The 20,418-nt window shown below is 44.2% G+C and overlaps 1 protein-coding gene across 3 annotated transcripts in view; it reads left to right on the plus strand.

Moving 5' to 3' along the window:
- PAPPA (pappalysin 1) overlaps window positions 1-20,418 on the plus strand; it is a 557,592-nt gene that overhangs the window by 372,588 nt on the left and 164,586 nt on the right. For all 3 annotated transcript variants that reach the window (XM_081575791.1, XM_081575790.1, XM_081575782.1), the window contains 2 exons: window positions 5,730-5,851; window positions 13,741-14,239. In XM_081575791.1, the coding sequence (XP_081431917.1) occupies window positions 5,730-5,851; window positions 13,741-14,239 (621 nt within the window). The remainder of the gene's footprint in view (window positions 1-5,729; window positions 5,852-13,740; window positions 14,240-20,418) is intronic.

Here is a 20,418-nt window from a genome sequence, read left to right on the forward strand (position 1 = left end):
CATGGTGACATTTAATTTGGTAGGAACTTGGCTATAAATTAGTGTTGATTAGTAATTTTTCCCCCTCCCAGCCCTTCTTTGGAATGTTTTATCCAATAATGATAATACAATATTGATGATGGTGGAAATAATAACCAGCTGATGATGAGTTAATATTACTCAATGGTTGTGCATGCTGTTTATCAAGTGCTTACTCTGCTCTGGATTCTATACTAAATGCTTCCTGCACAGAGTCTCATTTCATCTCTTCGGTAATTTCTGTAAAAGGGGAATCAACTTCTTCATTCACCAGATGAGGAAGGGATTGGAGTTCAAAGAGGCGGAGAGATTTGGCGAAAAGCCCATAGAAAGTGGTGGGAGCCAGGCTCCGACTCACATTTTGCAGTGTCTCATCTCAGGCTCTCACGTTCTTTCATTAAGTTTTTCCAAACCTTAAATTATGAAGGGGGTGTTACTCTCCCCTTCATAAAGGCCATAAAATGTGGCAAAGAACCCTCACAAGTATGTGTGTGTGTGTGTGCGCGTGAAAATGTATTAGATCATGGCATCACAATTAAATTTGGGCTCAAATTTTCCATTAGTACTATCAGTGCTTGAATCTAGAACCTTCTTTTGACAGCTGGATGAATGTGATCATGGAGAAAGGAAATACACTCCTTAGACCCTCTGTAGAAACCCCCTTCCTCTGCCCCAGCCGCCCTCACTGGGAGCTCAGAGCTGGGTTTGGGAAACCTCATGTGACACTTCAGAGCAGCCTTTCCAGCAGCCTGTGGATTTATTTATTTTTTCTGTGGCGATGAGAAGTATCAGACTTTTGGTCAAGCCTTGGCCTTGATTCCACTTGAAAATGGAAGTTTTTTAAATGAAGCTTCCTGTGTGTGTATTCAATTTGTATTTCATAAAGCAGTTATTGTCCATTAAATAAATAGCATCTGATTGTTGGAAACCGATTGGAGGGTTAATTGTTGTGTAATGAGATATGTCTCTATTACATGGGGCCCTCAGCTTCAATCAGTATGTTTTTAATAACTTATAGTCAGTTGGTACTTGAGGCTCATACAATAGCTATTCTGTTCAGTCTAAGATTTCATAATGGAGTTATCATATGTTAAATTAAAACTGACATTTTAGAAACATATCTAATTAGGGTTAACAGCTATGTAGACTGTAGTCTATGACTGAAGGAAGTAGGTCAGCAAGTTCAATAAATCGTTTTAAAGAAATGAATCTATGTGTCTCCCATACACAAGGAGTTCATGCTCATGGAAATTGGCTTAGTACAAAAGTGCACAAGCTTTGATGTCAAGCTGTCTGTGTTCCAATCTCAACTTTACCACTCCCAGCCTAGGGGACCTTGGGTAAGTTGTCTCACCTCTCTGATCCTTTCTGGCCTTCTCGAGTCTTCTTCCATAAAAAGTGCTAACCATACCCACTCCACCTGGCTTCTTTGGGGAATTTAATAAGATGACATCTGTAATATGCCTAGCACACACACTCTATGCTCAGGAAATACTAGCTCCCATCTTGTACAAAGTTTTCCAGAGCTGTTGAGCTACTTGAAATTCTCTTTCCCTGCAAAATCTCTGGTGTTTTCCACTCCATTCATCAATGCCAACCTCTAGCCCCTGGCCATCCTCATGTCCTCCTGCTGTTCCTCACATCTGTGGTCTAAGAGAATACAAGGGTTTTCCTTAAAAAAACATACTCAGATCCTCCCACCGCCTGTGTCCTCACACATGGGCAACTGAATAAATAATTCAAGGCCACCCCTGGCTTTTTTAACTCCTTTATTTTTATCTGTCCTGCAAACATGTGTTGACTAGGTGGTTTCAGTTTTCTGAACAATGGGCTGTGGTATATAGTAGAAAGAAAGCTGGACTGGGAACCAAGAAACCTGAGTCTGAAGTCTTTGAAACTTCATTCATTTCTTCTTCTTGTTCAGCCTCAGTTTTCTGATCTGTAAACTAAAGGGGAACCTAGCCTTTCTCAACCAAGGTTCTTTTTCTAAGTCTCAGAACGTAGAAAATGACTTGAGTAACTATTTTCTCAATTCTCCTAAGGATAGTAGATGACTAGTACCATTCTAGATGCCTAGGAGAGAGCTTCATTCCTTCTGTACGGTAGGTACCTTAGAGAAGTGCTGTCCGGTAGAACCTTCTGTAATATCCAGTGTGGTAGCTGTAAGCCAGCTGTGACTAGGGAGCAGATGAATTGTGATGAGTGTAACTGAGGAACTGAAATGAATTCTGTATTAATTTTAATTCATTTAGATTTGAATAGCCACGTGTTACTAGTGGCTGCTGAAGTAGACAGCACAGATTTGGAGCTTTAAACTTTAATTCTCATGGACTCTGAGTAAGAAAGGTGATCTCTTCCAGTGCTACCATCCTTAAGCATCCTGTGTTTCTATGGTTTCAGTGTGTGTGTGTGTGTGGTGTGTGTATTTCTGTCTGTGTAGGTATGGGTGCCCGTTAAAATCAAATAAATGCCAAAGGTTAGAAACGCAATTTACATACCCTGAATGTGTAGGATATGGCGTGGTTCTGGTAAAGACTGTTTTGACTTTGTGACTTTCTGAGCTTTGACCTTGGTGTAGTTACTCTGTATCCGTGATCCTCAGTCTCCTTATCTATAAAATGGGAACATCACCCACCATATGCAGGATCACACCTTTGCTTTTTATTTCCTGACTTTGCTTTTTCTTGTGCTCTTCTTTTCCCAATTTATTCTTCATTCATCATTCAGACTGATCTTCTAAAAATGTGAATTAGATCATGTCACCCACGTTATAACCCTCCAGTGACTTCCCATTACTTTTATGTGTAATCTGCAAGGAGTCTGCAGAACCTTCCATCATGTGGTCCTTGCCTGCTTGTCCCATGGCTCTCTTACTGCTCTTTCTTCGTTTGTGACTCTTGCCACTTGAGTTTCCTTCAGGACCTCAGTGGACCGAGGCCTTCTCTCCTGCCTGGGTCCTTTACGTGCCTTTAGACTGAGCCCGGGCTGCTTCACTCCCACTCTTGGTGTCATTCCTCACTGTAGCTGCACTCAGGTCTGCCACCAGGACTCCCACCTTAAGCCCTGCACAACCCCTCATTAGTCTCTCCTACATCATCTATCAACTTGCCTTCTAGAAGTAATTCAACCTGTACTTTATATACATTTTCCTGTTTGTTTATGGACGGTTGCCTCTGCTGGATTGCAGGGTCTGTGAGGGCAGGTACCACATCAAATCTCCGCACCCGTGGATGGTTAATGTCTGGTAGTTGCACAGTGCTAGCAACCAGAGATGGTTCAGTGAGTATCCAGTGAATGAATAGGTGAAATATTGAATGAACACGCGAACCAGTGATTGAGCATGAGGGAAGGCACTTTGTGGTACTCGGTGTAAATAAGGCCCATTTACTGTCCGGTGGATGACAGTTTATTAGTTCATCAAAGTATTTATGCGGAACCTACAGTTGTTAAGAACTCAGTGAAGTGCAGGTGACTACATGCGTTTCCTCTAAAGCAAGGCATCTAGAGTAGAAAGCTCAGTTACCATTAAGATCAGTGTGATCCTGATTCATACAAGGATGTTTGTAATCTCATTGTCGTCATAAAGCCAGTCCTGTGACTCTGAGCTGCTATGCATGGGTTGTGGTCATTGTAATGGAACCAGACTGGTGCTGAGCACCTCTCTCTCCACTCTTCATCCTCTGCCTCCAAGTACATTTGTTTAATCATCATTATTGCTAGTTTAAGAACACCTCATACATACTGAAAATAGAGAGAAAGTTCAGAAAACCAGAAGGAATGAAAGTAGGGAGAGAGGAATCATCCTGAGTTCCAGCACCTAGAAATAATTGCTGGTAGTATTTTGTCACGTTAAGTTATTTGAACAGCATTGAGATGCTGCTATATAAAGTACAGTTTTGAATATGACTCTTCCCTTAACCTTATAACACATTTTCCATAAATTTTAATGATCTTTATAAGTGTTTGTAACAACTGCTTACTGTGCCATTGAGCAGATTGACCTTAGACTGTTCAATCATTCTCCTATCACTAAATATTAGTGTGCTTATAAAATTATTCCTATGTATGATTTCATATTTCTGATGATAAAGCTGATGATGCAGAATACGCAATTTGAGGGTCTAGGCTAGGTTAGTCATGAATCTTAGCAACATGTTGGAGTGACTGGTATTTATCCATCTATCCAGCCAGCCATTAAACTACACGTGTTGGTCACCATATTAGCAGATAAGCAGAGGCATAAGGTATTCAGATTTAGGTTGGGGGATGAGCTCCCTGGCAGCTGGGTGGAGGAGGAACGAGGACCACAGCAGACTGTGAGGTTAGCAGGCACGTGAGCCCAGGGGCTGTGGAGCTTCCCTGTGAAGCAAAAGCCCTAAGGCTTGAGATGGGGTCCCTCCCTATGTCTTTCAGGTTGCTGAAGGATGGTGATTCTTTTAGGAAGGAGATTTTGGCAGGACCATTGCATTTTGAGAAATAATGGGTTGGGCTGTGACCTTTCTTGATATTTTCCCTCTCCAGTTGCTCTGCAGAAGTTGCTCTGATTTGCAGAGTTTTGGGCTTGTTCACCCTAGTACAGGAGAAGAGGACTATCCCTCTCCCTTCCTAGCAACTATCTCCTGAACAGGGGCCAAGTCTGGAGAACAAGTAGGATCCCAAAGGCTGTTGTGGTTAAAGGGAGATTGAATCCAGACATATAAGTTACTAGCTGATGGGGAAAGCCACTGTCATATTCCACTGCTGAGGTTTGTCCCATTGAGGGATTGGCTCGCCCCTTGGAAAGCTGCTGAAGTGAATTAGATGGCATCCTAAGGAAACTGCTTTTGACTGTAAAGTCCAAGAGTGACTCATCGATCCCCTGAATGTCAGAGCTAGAAGGTTCTTTAGGCACCATCTAGGTTAGCCCAGTCATTTTCAGCTGAAGGAACTGAACCATTCCTTCTTCCTACTTAATACCTAGGATCCTGATAATTCCTGCACATAGTAGGTACCAGACAGAGATTGTTAAAAGAATAAAATTTGAGGTCCAATGGGTAAAAGATTTTCTCACTACCACGTATCAAATCTGCAGTGGAACTTTGAATGACTGATGAAATGAAGAAATAGTGCAGGTGGTAAGTCTTTGACCTGTTGATTCTGGGCTGCTTTAAATTTAAGTGTATCCACCATCAGAACAGAAGATGCTTAGACCCAAGCAAGGCCCTCCTGGGCGGAGGGGAGAAATTTCACTTATGGTCATATTCTGGAAGCTCTGACAAAGATAGGGAGGATTTATTATTGTTTACCCTCTAAGTTGCATCTGACTCTTTGTGACCTCATGGACTGTAGCTCATCAGGCTCCTCTGTCCTCCACTATCTCCTGGAGTTTGCTCAATTCATGTCCATGGAGTCAGTGATGCTATCTAAGTCTCTCATTCTCTACCAGCTCCTTCTTTTGCCTTCAGTCTTGCCCAGCATATGGATCTTTTCCAATGAGTCTTCTCTTCACATCAGGTGGTCAAAGTATTAGAGCTTCAGCATCAGTCCTTCCAGTGAATATTCAGGGTTGATTTCCTTTAGAATTGACTGGTTGGATCTCCTGGAATTCCAAGGGAGAATAAGGACGATAGGATAGCAGATTTGTTGTCGCCTACACCTTTGGCTCAGTTGAGTCAGGAACTCATTCAACCATTCCTAAGTCGGTGCATTTCCTTCTTTCCTTGGCCTCCTAGAGAATTGGGATCAGCATGTGACCTTTGCCTGGAAGGGAGATTCCTGGTGCAGTATGCCTTCAATGCCTCCTCCCCGATGCCCTGCGGCCCATCAGGACACTGGAGTCCTCGGGAAGCAGAAGGTAAGCCAGGCTGGGGGCTTGTTTGCAGGTTGGGTGTCCAAAGAACTCTTTCAATGTAGATAGAGCTTTGTGATTTTAATGGTCTTTCTCATATACCATCTCATTTGATCTTAAGATATCCCTTCAAGTCTGGTATTTTTTTGGTCTGCTTTTTCTGACCAAAAAAAAAAATGATTTCTTTCTGAGATATAATTGACATATAACATTGTGTAGGTTTAAGGTGTACAATGTGATGACTGATAGACCCTGGGGTCGGCAAGATCCCCTTGAGAAGGAAATGACAACCCACTCCAGTCTTCTTGCCTGGAGAGTTCCATGGACGGAGAAGCCTGGTGGGCTACAGTCTGTGGAGTTGAAGAGAGTTGGACACGACTAAAGCGACTTAGCGTGGCAGAGCACATTTATTTTAAAGTCACCACACCTGTCACTGCACACATTTTTTTGTTGTTGTTGTTGAGGGGAGCAGTGGGAACATATAAGATCTACTTGTTATACAGTTTTCAATACAGTATTGTTAACTGTTGTCACCATGCTGTATATTAGAGCTCCAGAATTGATTCATTGTATTACTAGGAGTTTGTACCCTTTCTCCTCCATCAAGGCCAGTATTCATGCATTTGTTCAGCACAAGTCTTTTTGAGCACCTGAACTGTCCTGGGCGTGTCATCCTACTTTACATATATGAAGAAACGAAACCCCTGAGCAATCAAGTCCCCAAGGCCACATGCCTGATAAGGCAGCGTGTTTGCATGTTTGTCTGTGCCCTAGACCCTGACAGCCTGTGAGTACAAACACGCTTACGTCAGAATCAACACATATACTGGAGGACTTCGAGGCATCACCAGCCTTTGATTCTTCTGCAGTTATTCCTGGGAATGCCCAAGGCAGTCTTCCATGCATGGCAATTCTTCCTCTCCGACTCCTGCCATGTCATTTCCTTGGCAGAATCCATGTATCGGCAAGACACTGGAGGGGAGCACCTCAGGACGGCCATGGTTGTGGGTCCCACCCACAGACCTTCCATGCTAGGGGTGGGGCAGTCTCCCAGGCCTCCCTGCAGACCAACGATCTCTGCTCCCTTTTACACTCACTGCCACCGCCCCTCAGTTTTCTGGAGAAATTAAGAAAGTGTCTTTCACCCAGTGCTTTGTTGCCCTGCCATTTGGCCCTGAAGCAAGACAGCTTGCAACACAGAGAATCTCAGGGCCAATAGCCTATTCTGGGTCCTTCCGTGGTGCCTCTTTCTTCGAGGTGCAGATCTAGTCTCTGAAGCCAGGCTGGCAGAAACCCCACAGCCCGTCTCAGCCCTGCATCTCGCCCTCTGTTGCCCTCGGAGACTTCCACGTAGAAGCCCCACCCCCAATCCTTCATCGTGCTCTGCGGGGCGGCTCACGCCAACCGTCTTTGGGTAGGGACCCTCGGCTACCCGGGGAAGCAGAATCTGAGTCTTCACTGAGGTTCAGCGAGAACTCCCCCGTTCTCCTTTATATTTTTAGAAAGAAGGTTGAAAAAGAAAAAGCCAGAGATAGAATAAAGCAAGGGAGAAGGATCAGAGAGGAAACGTGAGGGAGAAAAGTGACAGCGCTGTGCTCTGTAACCTTCTAAAGTAGCTTGAAATAAAAAGGAGAGTTGAACTGGGGAACTCTAAACAAATCCATCAGGGATGTAAAGCCCAAGGGGTGCCTGGGAGAAGCCCTCAGCTCAGCCTCACAGAATCACAGGCCGTCAGACACGGAAGGGATGCCTGGGGTCATCCGGCCCCAGTTGCCACCCTGGGCAGGAATCCCCTTTGTGCACGCCCAGCACCAGCTCATGTATTTCCTTGGTCTCCCCATTCTAGCACCATCTGCTAGAAAGTTCTTCCTGAAATCTGCAGTGGTGACTTTTTCACCCAAACTGAACCTACACTGGGGTTTTCCCAGAAGAAGCTCTGTGTCTCTTCCATACAAGGAACAAACCCATCTCCTCTCTGCCCACCGCAGGGACCATGCACCAGGTGGGCACCATGCTGGTTATCTGATAGGAGAGTCAGATGAGTATATGTGGGCATTCTCCATCTGGTGTGATGAGGCTGGTGCTAACAGACCTACAGAGTGCTGGGAGACAAGTGGGAAGTGGGAGCCCTCACCCCAAACTGAGACTCACCCCCTGCCGAGGAAATGTCAACACGTCAGTCAGCAAGGTGCATTTAAGAATGTGAGAGAAGTTGACTGGGTTGAGAGCAATGGTTATTTTAGTGTGATCTGGAGACTTAAGGGGTTCCTAAGACTTCTTCGTTGTCCCTCCAAGGAAAAGATATTTTCATAATAATACTATGACACAGTTTACCTTTTTCACTCCCTTTCTCTCTTGAGTGTCCAGTGGTGCTTTCCAGTGACTGCCTGGCATGTGATGTTTTACTGCTTAGACAGCTAATGGGATGCATGCGTATGTGTTCTTGTGTTTTAAAGTCTCTCAGTTTTCATCCACAATATGGTAATGACATAGATACTATGTACAAGAACAAAAGCTCTTCAGTAATGGGGTAGGAACTTAAATGGGTATGGAGAGAAAGGTATAGACTAGGAAGCAGTTGAGCTGGGGTGAGGTGTGTAATGACCAGATGAGGATGGGTTTGGACTATTCTGAGGGTCGTAAGGAGATGCCACGTGCCTTGGCAGGGGTCTGGGAGATGGTGAGATGTGCCTGTTATAAAAGATCACCTGGTCTACTCTGGGATGAAGGGGTTGTGGGGGAGAGAGAAGGGTGCATCTAAGTGGCTGTTGTAGGAACCCAGGAGAGGGACGGTGGTGGCCTGGCTGAGGTCAATGGCAGTGAGATTGGAGAAGAGTCAGTGGAATTGAAAGAGATTTGGGAGGACAGTGGGGCTTCCCGAGTGGCATAGTGGTAAAGAGTTCTGCCTGTCAGTGCAGAACAGGCAAGACACATAAGTTTGATCCCTGGGTCAGAAGGATCCCCTGGTGTAGGAAATAGCAACCACTCCAGTATTCTTGCCTGGGAAACTCCATGCACCAAGGAGCCTGGTGGGCTACAGTCCATAGTGTTGCGAAGAGTCAGACATGACAGAGCACGCACATATGCACACTGGGTGGATGAAGTAGCAAGACTCTACCCTGAGACTTTTCTGGCTAAAATCGTCTTAGTTTGTTCTACCACTTGAATGAATAAAAGAATTCCCTGTATCACCCCACACCACCACCCAACCAAACTGTCAATTGGTTAGGTCTGCTCCTGGTTCATCCCTGACCCTCTTAAAGCAGGAGTTGCGGAACAGAGTCCCACTGAAGTGTTGAACCACCTCCCTTGAACCCAGAGTTGACTCAGGCCTCCAAGAAAACCCAGCAGCCCCCTGGGTTTTCCTTTAGGATATGCAAATTTAGTACACGCAGGCCAGGAAAAGACACTGTTCTTTTTTTAGAGCATCCTATTACAGGCTCTGTGATCCATTTGGCTCAGACACTTTTAATATTCTTGAAGAAATAAACTTTTCCATGAGCCAAGCTCTGCAATGTATTTCTCAACTCATTTTCATCCTATTTATCTTTGCGTGTTTAAGTTTTTGGGCTTCCCAAACTAACATAAAACTCCCCAATCTGTGAGCGATGCCAGACGTATCTTTGGGGTAGGGGAAAGAGCATGGGTGTGGGGAGGATGATGGGGTTGGGGTTTTGGTCTGAGCCTGGCCATCAATGTGCTCTGTGCCCTTGAGTGAGTCACTTTGCGTCTCTGAAGATAGAATCTTATCAACAGAATGTCCTTTCCAGCTAGGGTATTCCACAGAGCCGCAACCTCCTAGTTTTAACTCCACATTAACAAGATAGAAAATTCTTCACTTAACAAATATTTATGGCATATTCACTATGTTCCACTAACTCCATCTTGTGAACTTCAGGAAAAATAGAATCACAGAAAGTCTTGCCTTTGGCCCCAGAACGTGGTTATACCAAAAAGAAACCCTATTTTCCCTTCTCTTGAGCAAAAACTGTACTTCACAGATGAATATTTTCTGAGGTATTCAATACCACGATACGCTTGTAGCTCAGGAATCAGATAGCTAGATCTCATTGACTCAAATCTCAGTTCAGATCACTTACGCAAGCATATAATACATTGCAAATGCTGGGTTTTCCATGAGAGGTTAACGAATGGCACTGGCTGTTTTCATTTTTTCTTACTTGTGTGAATCTTTTCCCCATTTTTGTGCCCAGAATATTTCAGGTGTGCTGAAGTATTCATCTAGAAAAAACTTGGCACCGAGTTTTTATAAACAGTATTTGTGTCAACAGCTGCAGTGTATATACACAAAGATATGTAATAGATGTCTGTACAGATTGTCACAAATGTAAATTTAAATCAGTGTAGATTTGTATAAATATATTTCACACACGTATATTGCCTGATCGCTAGTGGATAGCTTATATAAACATGTGACTTTTCATATAAGGAAGATGTGTACTCGTAATGAAGTAACAGTCCTCTGGACTTTCCTTCTTGCCCCTTCCCTTCCTTCTTGCCCCTTCCTTCCCTTCTCCCCTCCCTCCCATTCGCTTCCCTCTTTTTCCTCTTCCCTATCTATCCTCCTCCCCACCTTTCCTTCCCTTTCCTTTTCTCAACCCTTCTCCCAAATTTGTCACTACACAGCTTATCAGTCTCCCAGATGTGTTCATTTTTCCTCCTTAGGGACTCTGATTTGTCCTCATTGCCTCTCATGTTCCCTTGGCACAGGCAAGAGTTGTGTATTATCTGCACTGATACAGTAGTTTCTTACCTGATTTCACTAGACTGGAAGCTCCATGAGAACAGAGACCATGTCTGCAAAACCTGTTCTTCCAGGGACTATAACCTAGCACTGGACACAGACAGAGGCAGCCATTCTCTGGAGGGATGGAGGAGTGGGTGGGTGGGTGGACCGATGGATGGATGGATGGATGGATAGATGGATGGATGGAGAGTATCTGTGACTCTAAATGTTGGTTTTTCTGAAATACAACCTTCATTTGCTTGCTTGAAAGTCTTCACTAACTCCCCAGCTCTCTTAGCATGAAGTTCAGTTTCCTTAAAGTGACACACAAGACCCTTCGTAATCTGGGTTCAGCTTATTTTGCCGGCCTTACCACTCACTGCTTTCCCACCGCACTCAAAACCTCAATCATCTTATTTCACTTTCTCTCTTAACTGTTCTCTTTGCTTGGAATATCTCCTCTTCCCAGGCTTTCACTTGTTAATTCTTTCTTATGTGTCAAAGCAGAGCTAATGATGTATTTGTGAGTATGTTCGTCTATTAAATATCTCATCCCATTTGAGTTTTATAGTACCCCTTGTGAGGTAGACATCATTAGAGTAGGTGATATGGTGAGAAGCTGTGTAATTGATATTTTAGCCCATATTTTATTCCTTCAAAGTTTGGCATGCTCTCTGGACCCACAGTATCACATAGTATTCTGCTCCCCACCATGGAATTACTTAACCATCTGAGGCTCTGTTTCCTCTTCCGTAAAATGAGTTTCATAAGACCAACGTCATAGACTTATTGGCAGGATGAAAAGAGTTGAGGCATGTAACATGCTTGGCACAGTGCCCAGCTCACAGAGGATGGTCAGTGTGTGAAGCCTAGTGTTATTAAAGGGAATCAGTGCCCCTTGAAACTCTTTTTTTTTTTTACATCTAAAAGTTTGTTCTGATAACCAGACAAGCTAACACTTTGCTAATATTTCTAGTCCTATTTACTTACTTGAGCATAATGATCAAGCTTAGTTTCTTATCCTTTGGAAAGCGTTTGGTCTCTCTGTTGATTAACAAGAAACCAGGGATGCAAGTCGGAGCCAAACAGATTTGTCATCTTTGCTCTCCTGTGGCTTCCCACCACCGAAAGTCATTTTCTCCAAGGAAGGGAGAAAGATCGCTCCATTCCTTGTCAGCTCCAGGAGAACGCATGGTGGGGGATGGGGGGGATGTTCTCCTGGAACATACCATGACATAGCAGGCTCTCATAGCCCATGGATCCTTCACTTCTTTAACTCCATATGAACACACCAGAAGAGTCTTCACTTAAATATTTAACGAATGTCCACTGTGTTCCCTGTTGCTGTGCCAGGCACTGTAAAAAGCACTGAACACGGCAACTGAGTGAAACAGAGCTACGAAACAGAGACAAAAATGACAACAGTATTTTGGTGAGAATCAGATGAATACATTAATGGCTAAGGAATGTGCTTTGTATGTATCGAAACACTGCCCTTGATAAGGCTTTTTGAATGATTAAGTGATACACGAGTACCAAAAGACCCACAAAGTCAAAAGGATCAGGAGCTCTTTGGGTTGGAGAATTGACGGGAAGAAAGACTTCAGCCTTATTTGTGCCTTTGACTTGAACAGCTGGTCTCTTCTATCCAGCATTTGCCGCAAGTAATAAATGAAGTTGGCCAAGGAAAGGTGGAGGGGACCTTGTCGTATCCATCTCTTCTTGTTCTGATGTGTTACATCTAAAGAGTCTTTTGAACTTGCCTTGTCCTTGCTCCCTCCCCTACCTCCCCTGCCCATTCCCCCTCCTCTTTTTCTCTTCTCCTTTCCATCTCCCTCGGACATCACATCTCTACTCTCTTGGCTGGGCAGAGGCAAGGGGATTGGAGATACTTAACAACTTTCACTGGAATAGCTTTTCCACCCCAAATCAGTTTCCAGTTTTCATATTGTGGTGGTTCCTATTATGCTGTGACATTATCATAAAGCCTTTTCAGGCTAAGATTGATGGGTTTTTTACACCCTTTTGCTTTTGAAATATCCAGCACCTCCACCCATATCAACCACTGATTTAAAGGGGGAAGAAAGAATGTGGCTCACAGGACGACCTGAGATCTTCCATCTTCCCCTCATCAGCTGATGTGTATCTCTTGCTAAACACCCTTAAATAAATCAGAGGCAGTCGTTGCACTGAGTCCTGATTACTTTTCTCAGCAGTGCAAAGGAGAGTTCTCTGAGGGTCTAGGACTAATGATCTCAGCAGAGAAAAATTCAGAAGTCACTACTCAGGCTGAGATCAGTGGGGATGAGGCATCGTCTCCCTGGGGAAAGACTGGAAGAATCTCTCCTTCCTTCTCCCCCCTCCTAAGCAGCCCTCCCCTCCCTGAGTCCGACTGGACAGAGCTCAGAGAAGCTCCGTGGTATGGAATGACCTCATGTGGAGAAGGAGAGGCAAAGAGATAAGATGGCTCCAGGGCTGTCTTCCAGCTCTGTCATTCACGGTTCTAGACATGGTTTTTGGAGGAAACTTCCTCCAAGAAAACTCAGCCCAAGAGGCAGAAGCTATCATAACTCACCTCCTCTTTGCTGGAGGTTTCTGGCCCTTCTGTCATTACAAGCAGGTTGTTCCAGAGGGAGTCTAGTTTATTTCAGCAGCTCTCACGTTCAATCTGGAGAAGGAGGAACTTGAGGATGAGACAGAACTAGGCTCTAGCGCTGACTTTTACACATCAAGCTGTGAGACTCTGGTTAGTTCACTCCACATCTCTAAGCCTCGGTTGCCTCATCTCAGAAATGAGTCCTTGCAAGAATTAAACTGGTTCAGAGGACATAGTGGGTGTTTAGCGTGCATTCCTTCTTTCTTTCCATCAAGTGAGAGATGAGGAGGGATAGTTTGGGCCTCGACTCAATCGTAAGCAGCTTATTTGAAGGTAATTTTGACCAAACGTCTTGTGATTCAGTTCATTCAGATCCACGTCACTGGAGTAGGAATGAGCAGGGATGCTGTGAATACAGCAGATTCACCAAGACACTGAAAATCTTCCCTCTCTTTACCTTCCCTCTGAGTCCTAGTCTGGCCAGTATCTCCTGAGGGCAGCAGGAAACTCGGAGGACTTTCCAGAGCTCATATCCTCATCTCTTGTCCACAGGTCATCCAGATGTTGAGCAGCCCTGTAAGTCCAGCGTCCGCACCTGGAGCCCAAATTCAGCCGTCAACCCCCACACGGTCCCTCCAGCGTGCCCTGAGCCACAGGGCTGCCACCTTGACCTGAGATTCCGCTACCCCTCGGTCCCTGAGTCTTTGACCGTCTGGGTGACCTTTGTCTCCACTGACTGGGACTCTAGTGGGGCTGTCAATGACATCAAACTCTTGGGTGTCAGTGGGAATAATATCTCCCTGGGGCCTCAGAACATCTACTGTGATGTCCCGCTGACCATCAAGCTCCGGGATGTGGGCGAGGAGGTGTATGGCGTCCAGATCTACACGTTGGATGAACACCTGGAGATTGATGCAGCCATGTTGACCTCCGTGGCAGACAGCCCACTCTGCCTGGAGTGTAAGCCACTGCAGTACAAGGTGGTTCGGGATCCTCCTCTCCAGGTGGACGTGGCCTCCACCCTGCACTTCAGTAGAAGGTTCACAGACACGTAAGTGTGCTCTCTGGACAGGGAGATGATCAGGTAGGGGTGGGGGGCTGTAGAGGGATGTGAGGAGGGTCAGAGTCCTGCACTGGAAGGAGGTTGATCACAAACAGACTCACCTCTGGGGATTTGTCACCTGGCGTTGGGTGTAGAGCTGTCTTAACAAGGTGGAGTCGATATGGTGGGAAGAACAGCAGACCAAGAACCACGAGTCCTGAGTGCTGGTCTAACATGTGACTCTAAGCCTCTCTGACCTCTCTGTAGCTTACTTTTCCCAACAGTGAAATGAAGGAGGTTGGATGAGATTAGCAATGAGAAAGTCATTTATTAGTAATGAAAATACAAGAACTGGAGTTTGCTAATGACCTCCTCTTTAGACTACATGGAAGAGTATTCATGCGCTGTGGTTGCTTTTTGAGGAAAGGGTGAAGTTACAGCAGGTTGTCTGGGAACTGGGCATGTTCCCAGATGTTTGCTTAAAAATAATGATGGCAGGTGAGCATAAGCAGTAACCATCTTTGTTTTCCAACGTGGAAAAGAGGTTCATACCCATTTGATCCTTTGGCGCCCTCGCAGCTCTAGGTCTCCATGATTCTTTTTGGGTACTCATTGCTTGGATGTGAGATAATGTTTGTTCTTAATATTCCTTTCTCAAGCTGTCTCTCTATTACCTGTTCCTCAAATATCCTGAGGATTTATATTTTATGACAGGCACCACCTTACTATGAAGCCATTAGTGCTTTTCCTCTCCACCAAACCATGGGTTAATGTCTTTGCATCTTTGACTTATTTCATTCTCTCTACAACCACAGCCCTAGTCTCCTTCTCATTTTACAGAAGGAAACTGTAGCTTAGAGATGTGAAGTCACTTGTCCAAGATCACATACTTAGGAAGTGGTGAGGTCAGGACTGGAATTCATCCTGGCTCTGAAGCCAGTGCACTTAACCACTGTTCAATTAAAGATGTGATTCCAATTTCGGCTTTAATTTAACAAATGAGGGAGCTTAGCCTCACCTAGTGTGGATACCAAGAATCTGTGAAGTCACATCTGTTGAACCTCACCTCTTCTATGTACAAGTGACATGGATGGAGAACGTTTTGAGAACTGAAAACAATAGCTCAGGAGTCAGACACCTTGTTTCTAGCCCCAGCCGATCCACTTACTAATGCTAGATAAACCAGTCAATCTCTTTGAGTTGTGATTTACTCTCTGTCTGATGAAAATGTTGAAGTCGATGGTAACTATGGGCCTTTTGTTGCACTTTCTTTGGTTCTAAGATGATATAAGACACAATCTCTGCTCTGTCTGTTTGAAAATATGTGCTAAGCCAGTTATTAATAGAAACCAAGTTCTGGAGGAAACTTTTAATCTCTTTAAGAGACAGAACCACTTTCAGACACTTTACCAGCACTTCCTTTTACAAGGCCAGCAATTAACGTGCACATTGCAAGCAAACCCTTGCCCGTTCATTGACTCAGAGATGAAGAACATCTGTTTAAGAACTCAGAGGGAGCCCCTTGGTTTGTATTTGAGGATGTACTTAAAAGATCGTCTTGCCTTGAGAATCTTTCATAACACCGTCTCTTCCATCTCCTCACTTGTCTAGAATGGTAAAATTCTATAAATATGCATCCACTTAACATTTCTGTATAAAACAAGGAAGAGAAGAAATAATAGATGTTTTAAAACTTCAACTTAGACACAGCTCTTCTTCTTTTTTAGCCTGGAGTTGTGAGCCTGTAAGAGCTAACGTGGGGTTGATAAGTACAGGATGGTAGATTGCACTAAAGAAGTAAAAACACCCTGAGTTCTCTTCTCAGCTAAGCCACTAACTTACCGTATGTTCTCAGACTAGTCACTTACTCTTTCTGGACCTCAGAGGCCTTACATCCATGAGGAGGAGGTTGTACTAGATGAGGGATTCTCAGACTGAGTTGCACATTACAAAACTTGGGGGCATTTTAAAATCCTCTCCAGCTCATTTACATCCCCGCCTCCTCCTTCCTCCTGGTCCTGCCCCAGGTATTGATTTAATAGGAAAATGAGGCATAACCCGTAGGCCTTTAAGTTCTCACTGGTTGATTCTAACTTGCAGCCAAGTTTAAGAACCTCTGCACCAAAGCAGGCTCTTGAAGTGTGGCCCAGATCAGCAGCATCAACAGGATCTGAGAATTTAGCAAGGGCAGGTTCTTAGGCCCCAGCCCAGACTGCTGACTAAGAAACTCTGCGTACAGGACATCTCCAGGTGATTCTGATGCTGTTTGAAGTTTAATAGTTCTTATTCTCAGTGATCTCTAAGCCCCAGGAAGCTCCAGGTTCTCTTTACTCATACGACTGACTACTCATTCAATTTACAAGTATGTATTGAGGACATTCTAGGTGTCGTAGTCTGTGCCGGGAGCTGTAGATTTCAGAGATGACTCAGTCCTCTTTCCTTAGACACTCACACTTTATTGCTGAAGACCTTAACTGCTTGGTGAAAATGCCAAGTCCTGGGCCAGTCTGCTTCCCAAATCGCCACTCTTCAGGTCCAGACTGTGCACCTTTTGTCCTTTCATCCTCAGCAAAGGTTTCTTTGGTCCCCACGATGTTGCAGGCACAAGGGCTAGACTGAGTCCTTCACTGACCTTTCCCTCTTTGTCTTTCTCTAGTCCCAAGGAATTTATTGGAGACCTGGGCTGGGCTGGGCTCCGTTTCCTGACTTGAAAGTTCTCTGAGACTCTGAAAAAATAAAATATCGTTCCAAGTCAACCTACTATTTCAACTCCTTTATCTCTTGGTAATTAGAGTTCTAAACTCCAACACAAATACCTCTTTGTGTGTGTGTGTGTGTGTGTGTGTGTGTGTGTGTGTGTGTGTGTGTGTGTGTGTTTCCCTGCTTTCACATTTTTTCCATATCAAATAAATTGGCTCTTAGACAAGTTCTATATAAAGACTGTTTTGGAGAAAAAGAGGAGAGAGAAAAAAATGCTTTCTTTTTCTTCCCTGACTCAACCCATTACACGATTCCCTTTGACCTTTGTCTTCATTTTTTTCTCTCAACAAAAATATTTATTCTTTCTGTTATCTATACTGGAGATAGTTTCCCAAGGTATGACATTGATGAAGGGAGAGGCTTCTGTGCTTACCCGATGGACGCGTCTCGTAGACTGATTGCTCTCGGCCAGCACGAGGGAGAACAGCGGACTGTCTCCCTTAAGTGGAAGCTCTCCATTAAATGAGGTCTGACGCTGACAGAGGAAAAGGGGACCCGTGCCGACTCCTCTCCTAACTCACTATGTGACATGAAGGCACGTTGCTTCACCTTTGTTTTTTTTCTACCTGTAAAATGAGGGAACAACATATAAAGCTTTTCTCTGTGGATAGGAGTTGTTCTTAGGTGATTCATTCTCTTTGGTTGGTTGTTTTTTAATAGTCAAAGGGACTCAGCAGAGACTTTATCTCTGAATCAGTACCCAGCATGGACCTCACTGGTTCTGCATGTCCTAGTGAAAGCTGTAGTTTGTGGAGAATGATAACAATAATAATCTAATAACCACTTACTGAATGTTGACTCGGCTTTAAGTGCCTTTCACATATTTATGAGGCAGGTAAAGCTCAGAAAAAAAGGCCAAAGCTCAGAAGAGTGAATTATCCAACCTAATACAGCTGGTAATGGCAGTTGTTTTTATTTAGTTGCCCAGTCGTGTTTGACTCTTTTGCAATCCCATGAACTATAGCCCAGCAGGCTCCTCTGGCCGTGGGATTTCCCAGGCAGGAATACTGGAGTGGGTTGCCATTTCCTCCTCCACGGGATCTTCCCAACCAGGGATCAGAACCTGCGTATCCTGCATTAGCAGGCAGATTTGTTACCAATCAACCATCAGGGAAGCCTGGTAATGTCAGAGTCAGGTTTAAAACTCAGGTCTAATTCCAAATCCCACCTTCTCAGCCACAATACTCCACCTGCTGTAATAACGCAGAGACAGAATTTTAGAGCTCAGACCTGCGTCCAAGATGGCTGAAGTTCAAGATACAGAAAGCAGAAGACAGGATTACAGTTCACAGGCTACCAGCCCATAGACCATTCCTGAGACCTGCTCTTGGCGTCCAGCAACATGAAATCCATGGCCAGGTCTTCTTGTGTCTGGCTGGGAAGGAGTGAGGACACTTCTGTTTCTAACCTGACTGCCAAGTGCTTCTGCACTGGGCACCATCCTCCTTGGGTCTGTATTGAATCTCCAGTTGTCTCTAATAAATAAAGACTCTGGGTAAAACTAAACCTTCTTCTTGGCTTGGAGAAAGTGAGATATAAAGCAAACCAGAAACAGCAGATAGCAGCTCACTTTCATTATTCATCAATTTATCTGTTCATCCATCTATTGTCAAATCAGTGGTTTCTAACCCAAACTTGAAAGAACTGAGCTGTAATTGAGGAATATAAACTCCTTGAGGACTGGATTTTTGCCTCTTTATCTGCTGGTGCGGTCCAAGTGCCTAGAACAATTCCAGGCACAAAGTTGGCACTTAGTAAATATTTTTTAATGATTCTTGAATAAAGAATGGGAAGGGGTTTAGCAGTTGAAGAGAAATGGAGAAGTAGTAATTTACTAAGTAGCTACTGTATGTCAAACACACACTAAGGGCTTTGCTTAAGCAATCTTATTTGACTTAATCTGTACAACAACTCCACAAAGTAGGTGGTCCTATACCCCAAATTACAGATCAGCACTTGAAACTCAAAGTCTACACAGCTATCAAACAGTGTAACCATTGCTGGGGTTTGCATGGAGTTCCATCAGCTTCAATGCCAGTGCTACTGATTATTCATTCTCTGGTTGAACAAATTTGTCTGCGTTGCCTACTTTGGTTGTGCCTCTCGGTTCTTAGAATCATTGATTTAGAGCTAGAAATATTCTCAGAAGTTGTTTCTCCCCACCAGCTTATTTGTCTGTCCAAAGTAATTAATCTATCAATTCTTCTTTCATCAGTTCAGTTCAGTTCAGTCACTCAGTCGTGTCAGATTCTTTGCGACCCCATGAACCACAGCATGCCAGGCCTCCCTGTCCATCACCAACTCCCGGAGTTTACCCAAATTCATGTCCATTGAGTCGGTGATGCCATCCAACCATCTCATCATCTGTCGTCCCCTTCTCTTCCTGCCCTCAATCTTTCCCAGCATTAGGGTCTTTTCCAATGAGTCAGCTCTTCACATCAGGTGGCCAAAGTATTGGAGTTTCAGCTTCAACATCAGTCCTTCCAATGAACACCCAGGACTGATCTCCTTTAGGATGGACTGGTTGGATCTCCTTGCAGTCCAAGGGACTCTCAGGAGTCTTCTCCAACACCACAGTTCAAAAGCATCAATTCTTTGGTGCTCAGGTTTCTTTATAGTCCAACTCTCACATCCATACACGACTACTGGAAAAACCATAACCTTGACTAGATGGACCTTTGTTGGCAAAGTAATATCTCTGCCTTTTAATATGCTGTCTAGGTTGGTCATAACTTTCCTTCCAAGAAGTAAGCATCTTTTAATTTCATGGCTGCAGTCACCATCAGCAGTGATTTTGAAGCCTCCCCCAAAATAAAGTCAGCCACTGTTTCCACTGTTTCCCCATCTATTTGCCATGAAGTGATGGGACCGGATGCCATGATCTTAGTTTTCTGAATGTTGAGCTTTAAGCCAACTTTTTCACTCTCTTCTTTCCCTTTCATCAAGAGGCTCTTTAGTTCTTCTCCACTTTCTGCCATAAGGGTGGTGTCATCTGCATATCTGAGGTTATTGATATTTCTCCCACCAGTCTTGATTCCAGCTTGTGCTTCCTCCAGCCCAGCGTTTCTCATGATGTACTCTACATATAAGTTAAATAAGCATGGTGACAATATACAGCCTTGACGTACTCCTTTTCCTATTTGGAACCAGTCTGTTGTTCCATGTCCAGTTCTAACTGTTGCTTCCTGACCTGCATACAGGTTTCTCAAAAGGCAGGGCAGGTGGTCTGTTATTCCCATTTGTTTCAGAATTTTCCACATTTTATTGTGATCCACACAGTCAAAGGCTTTGGCATAGTCAATAAAGCAGAAATAGATGTTTTTCTGGAACTCGCTTACTTTTTCAGTGATCCAGTGGATATTGGCAATTTGATCTCTGGTTCCTCTGCCTTTTCTAAAACCAACTTGAACATCTGGAAGTTCATGGTT

This window comes from Giraffa tippelskirchi, chromosome 1, assembly GCF_054371585.1.
Source record: "Giraffa tippelskirchi isolate mGirTip1 chromosome 1, T2T-mGirTip1v1.2.pri, whole genome shotgun sequence".
Taxonomy (NCBI): domain Eukaryota; kingdom Metazoa; phylum Chordata; class Mammalia; order Artiodactyla; family Giraffidae; genus Giraffa; species Giraffa tippelskirchi.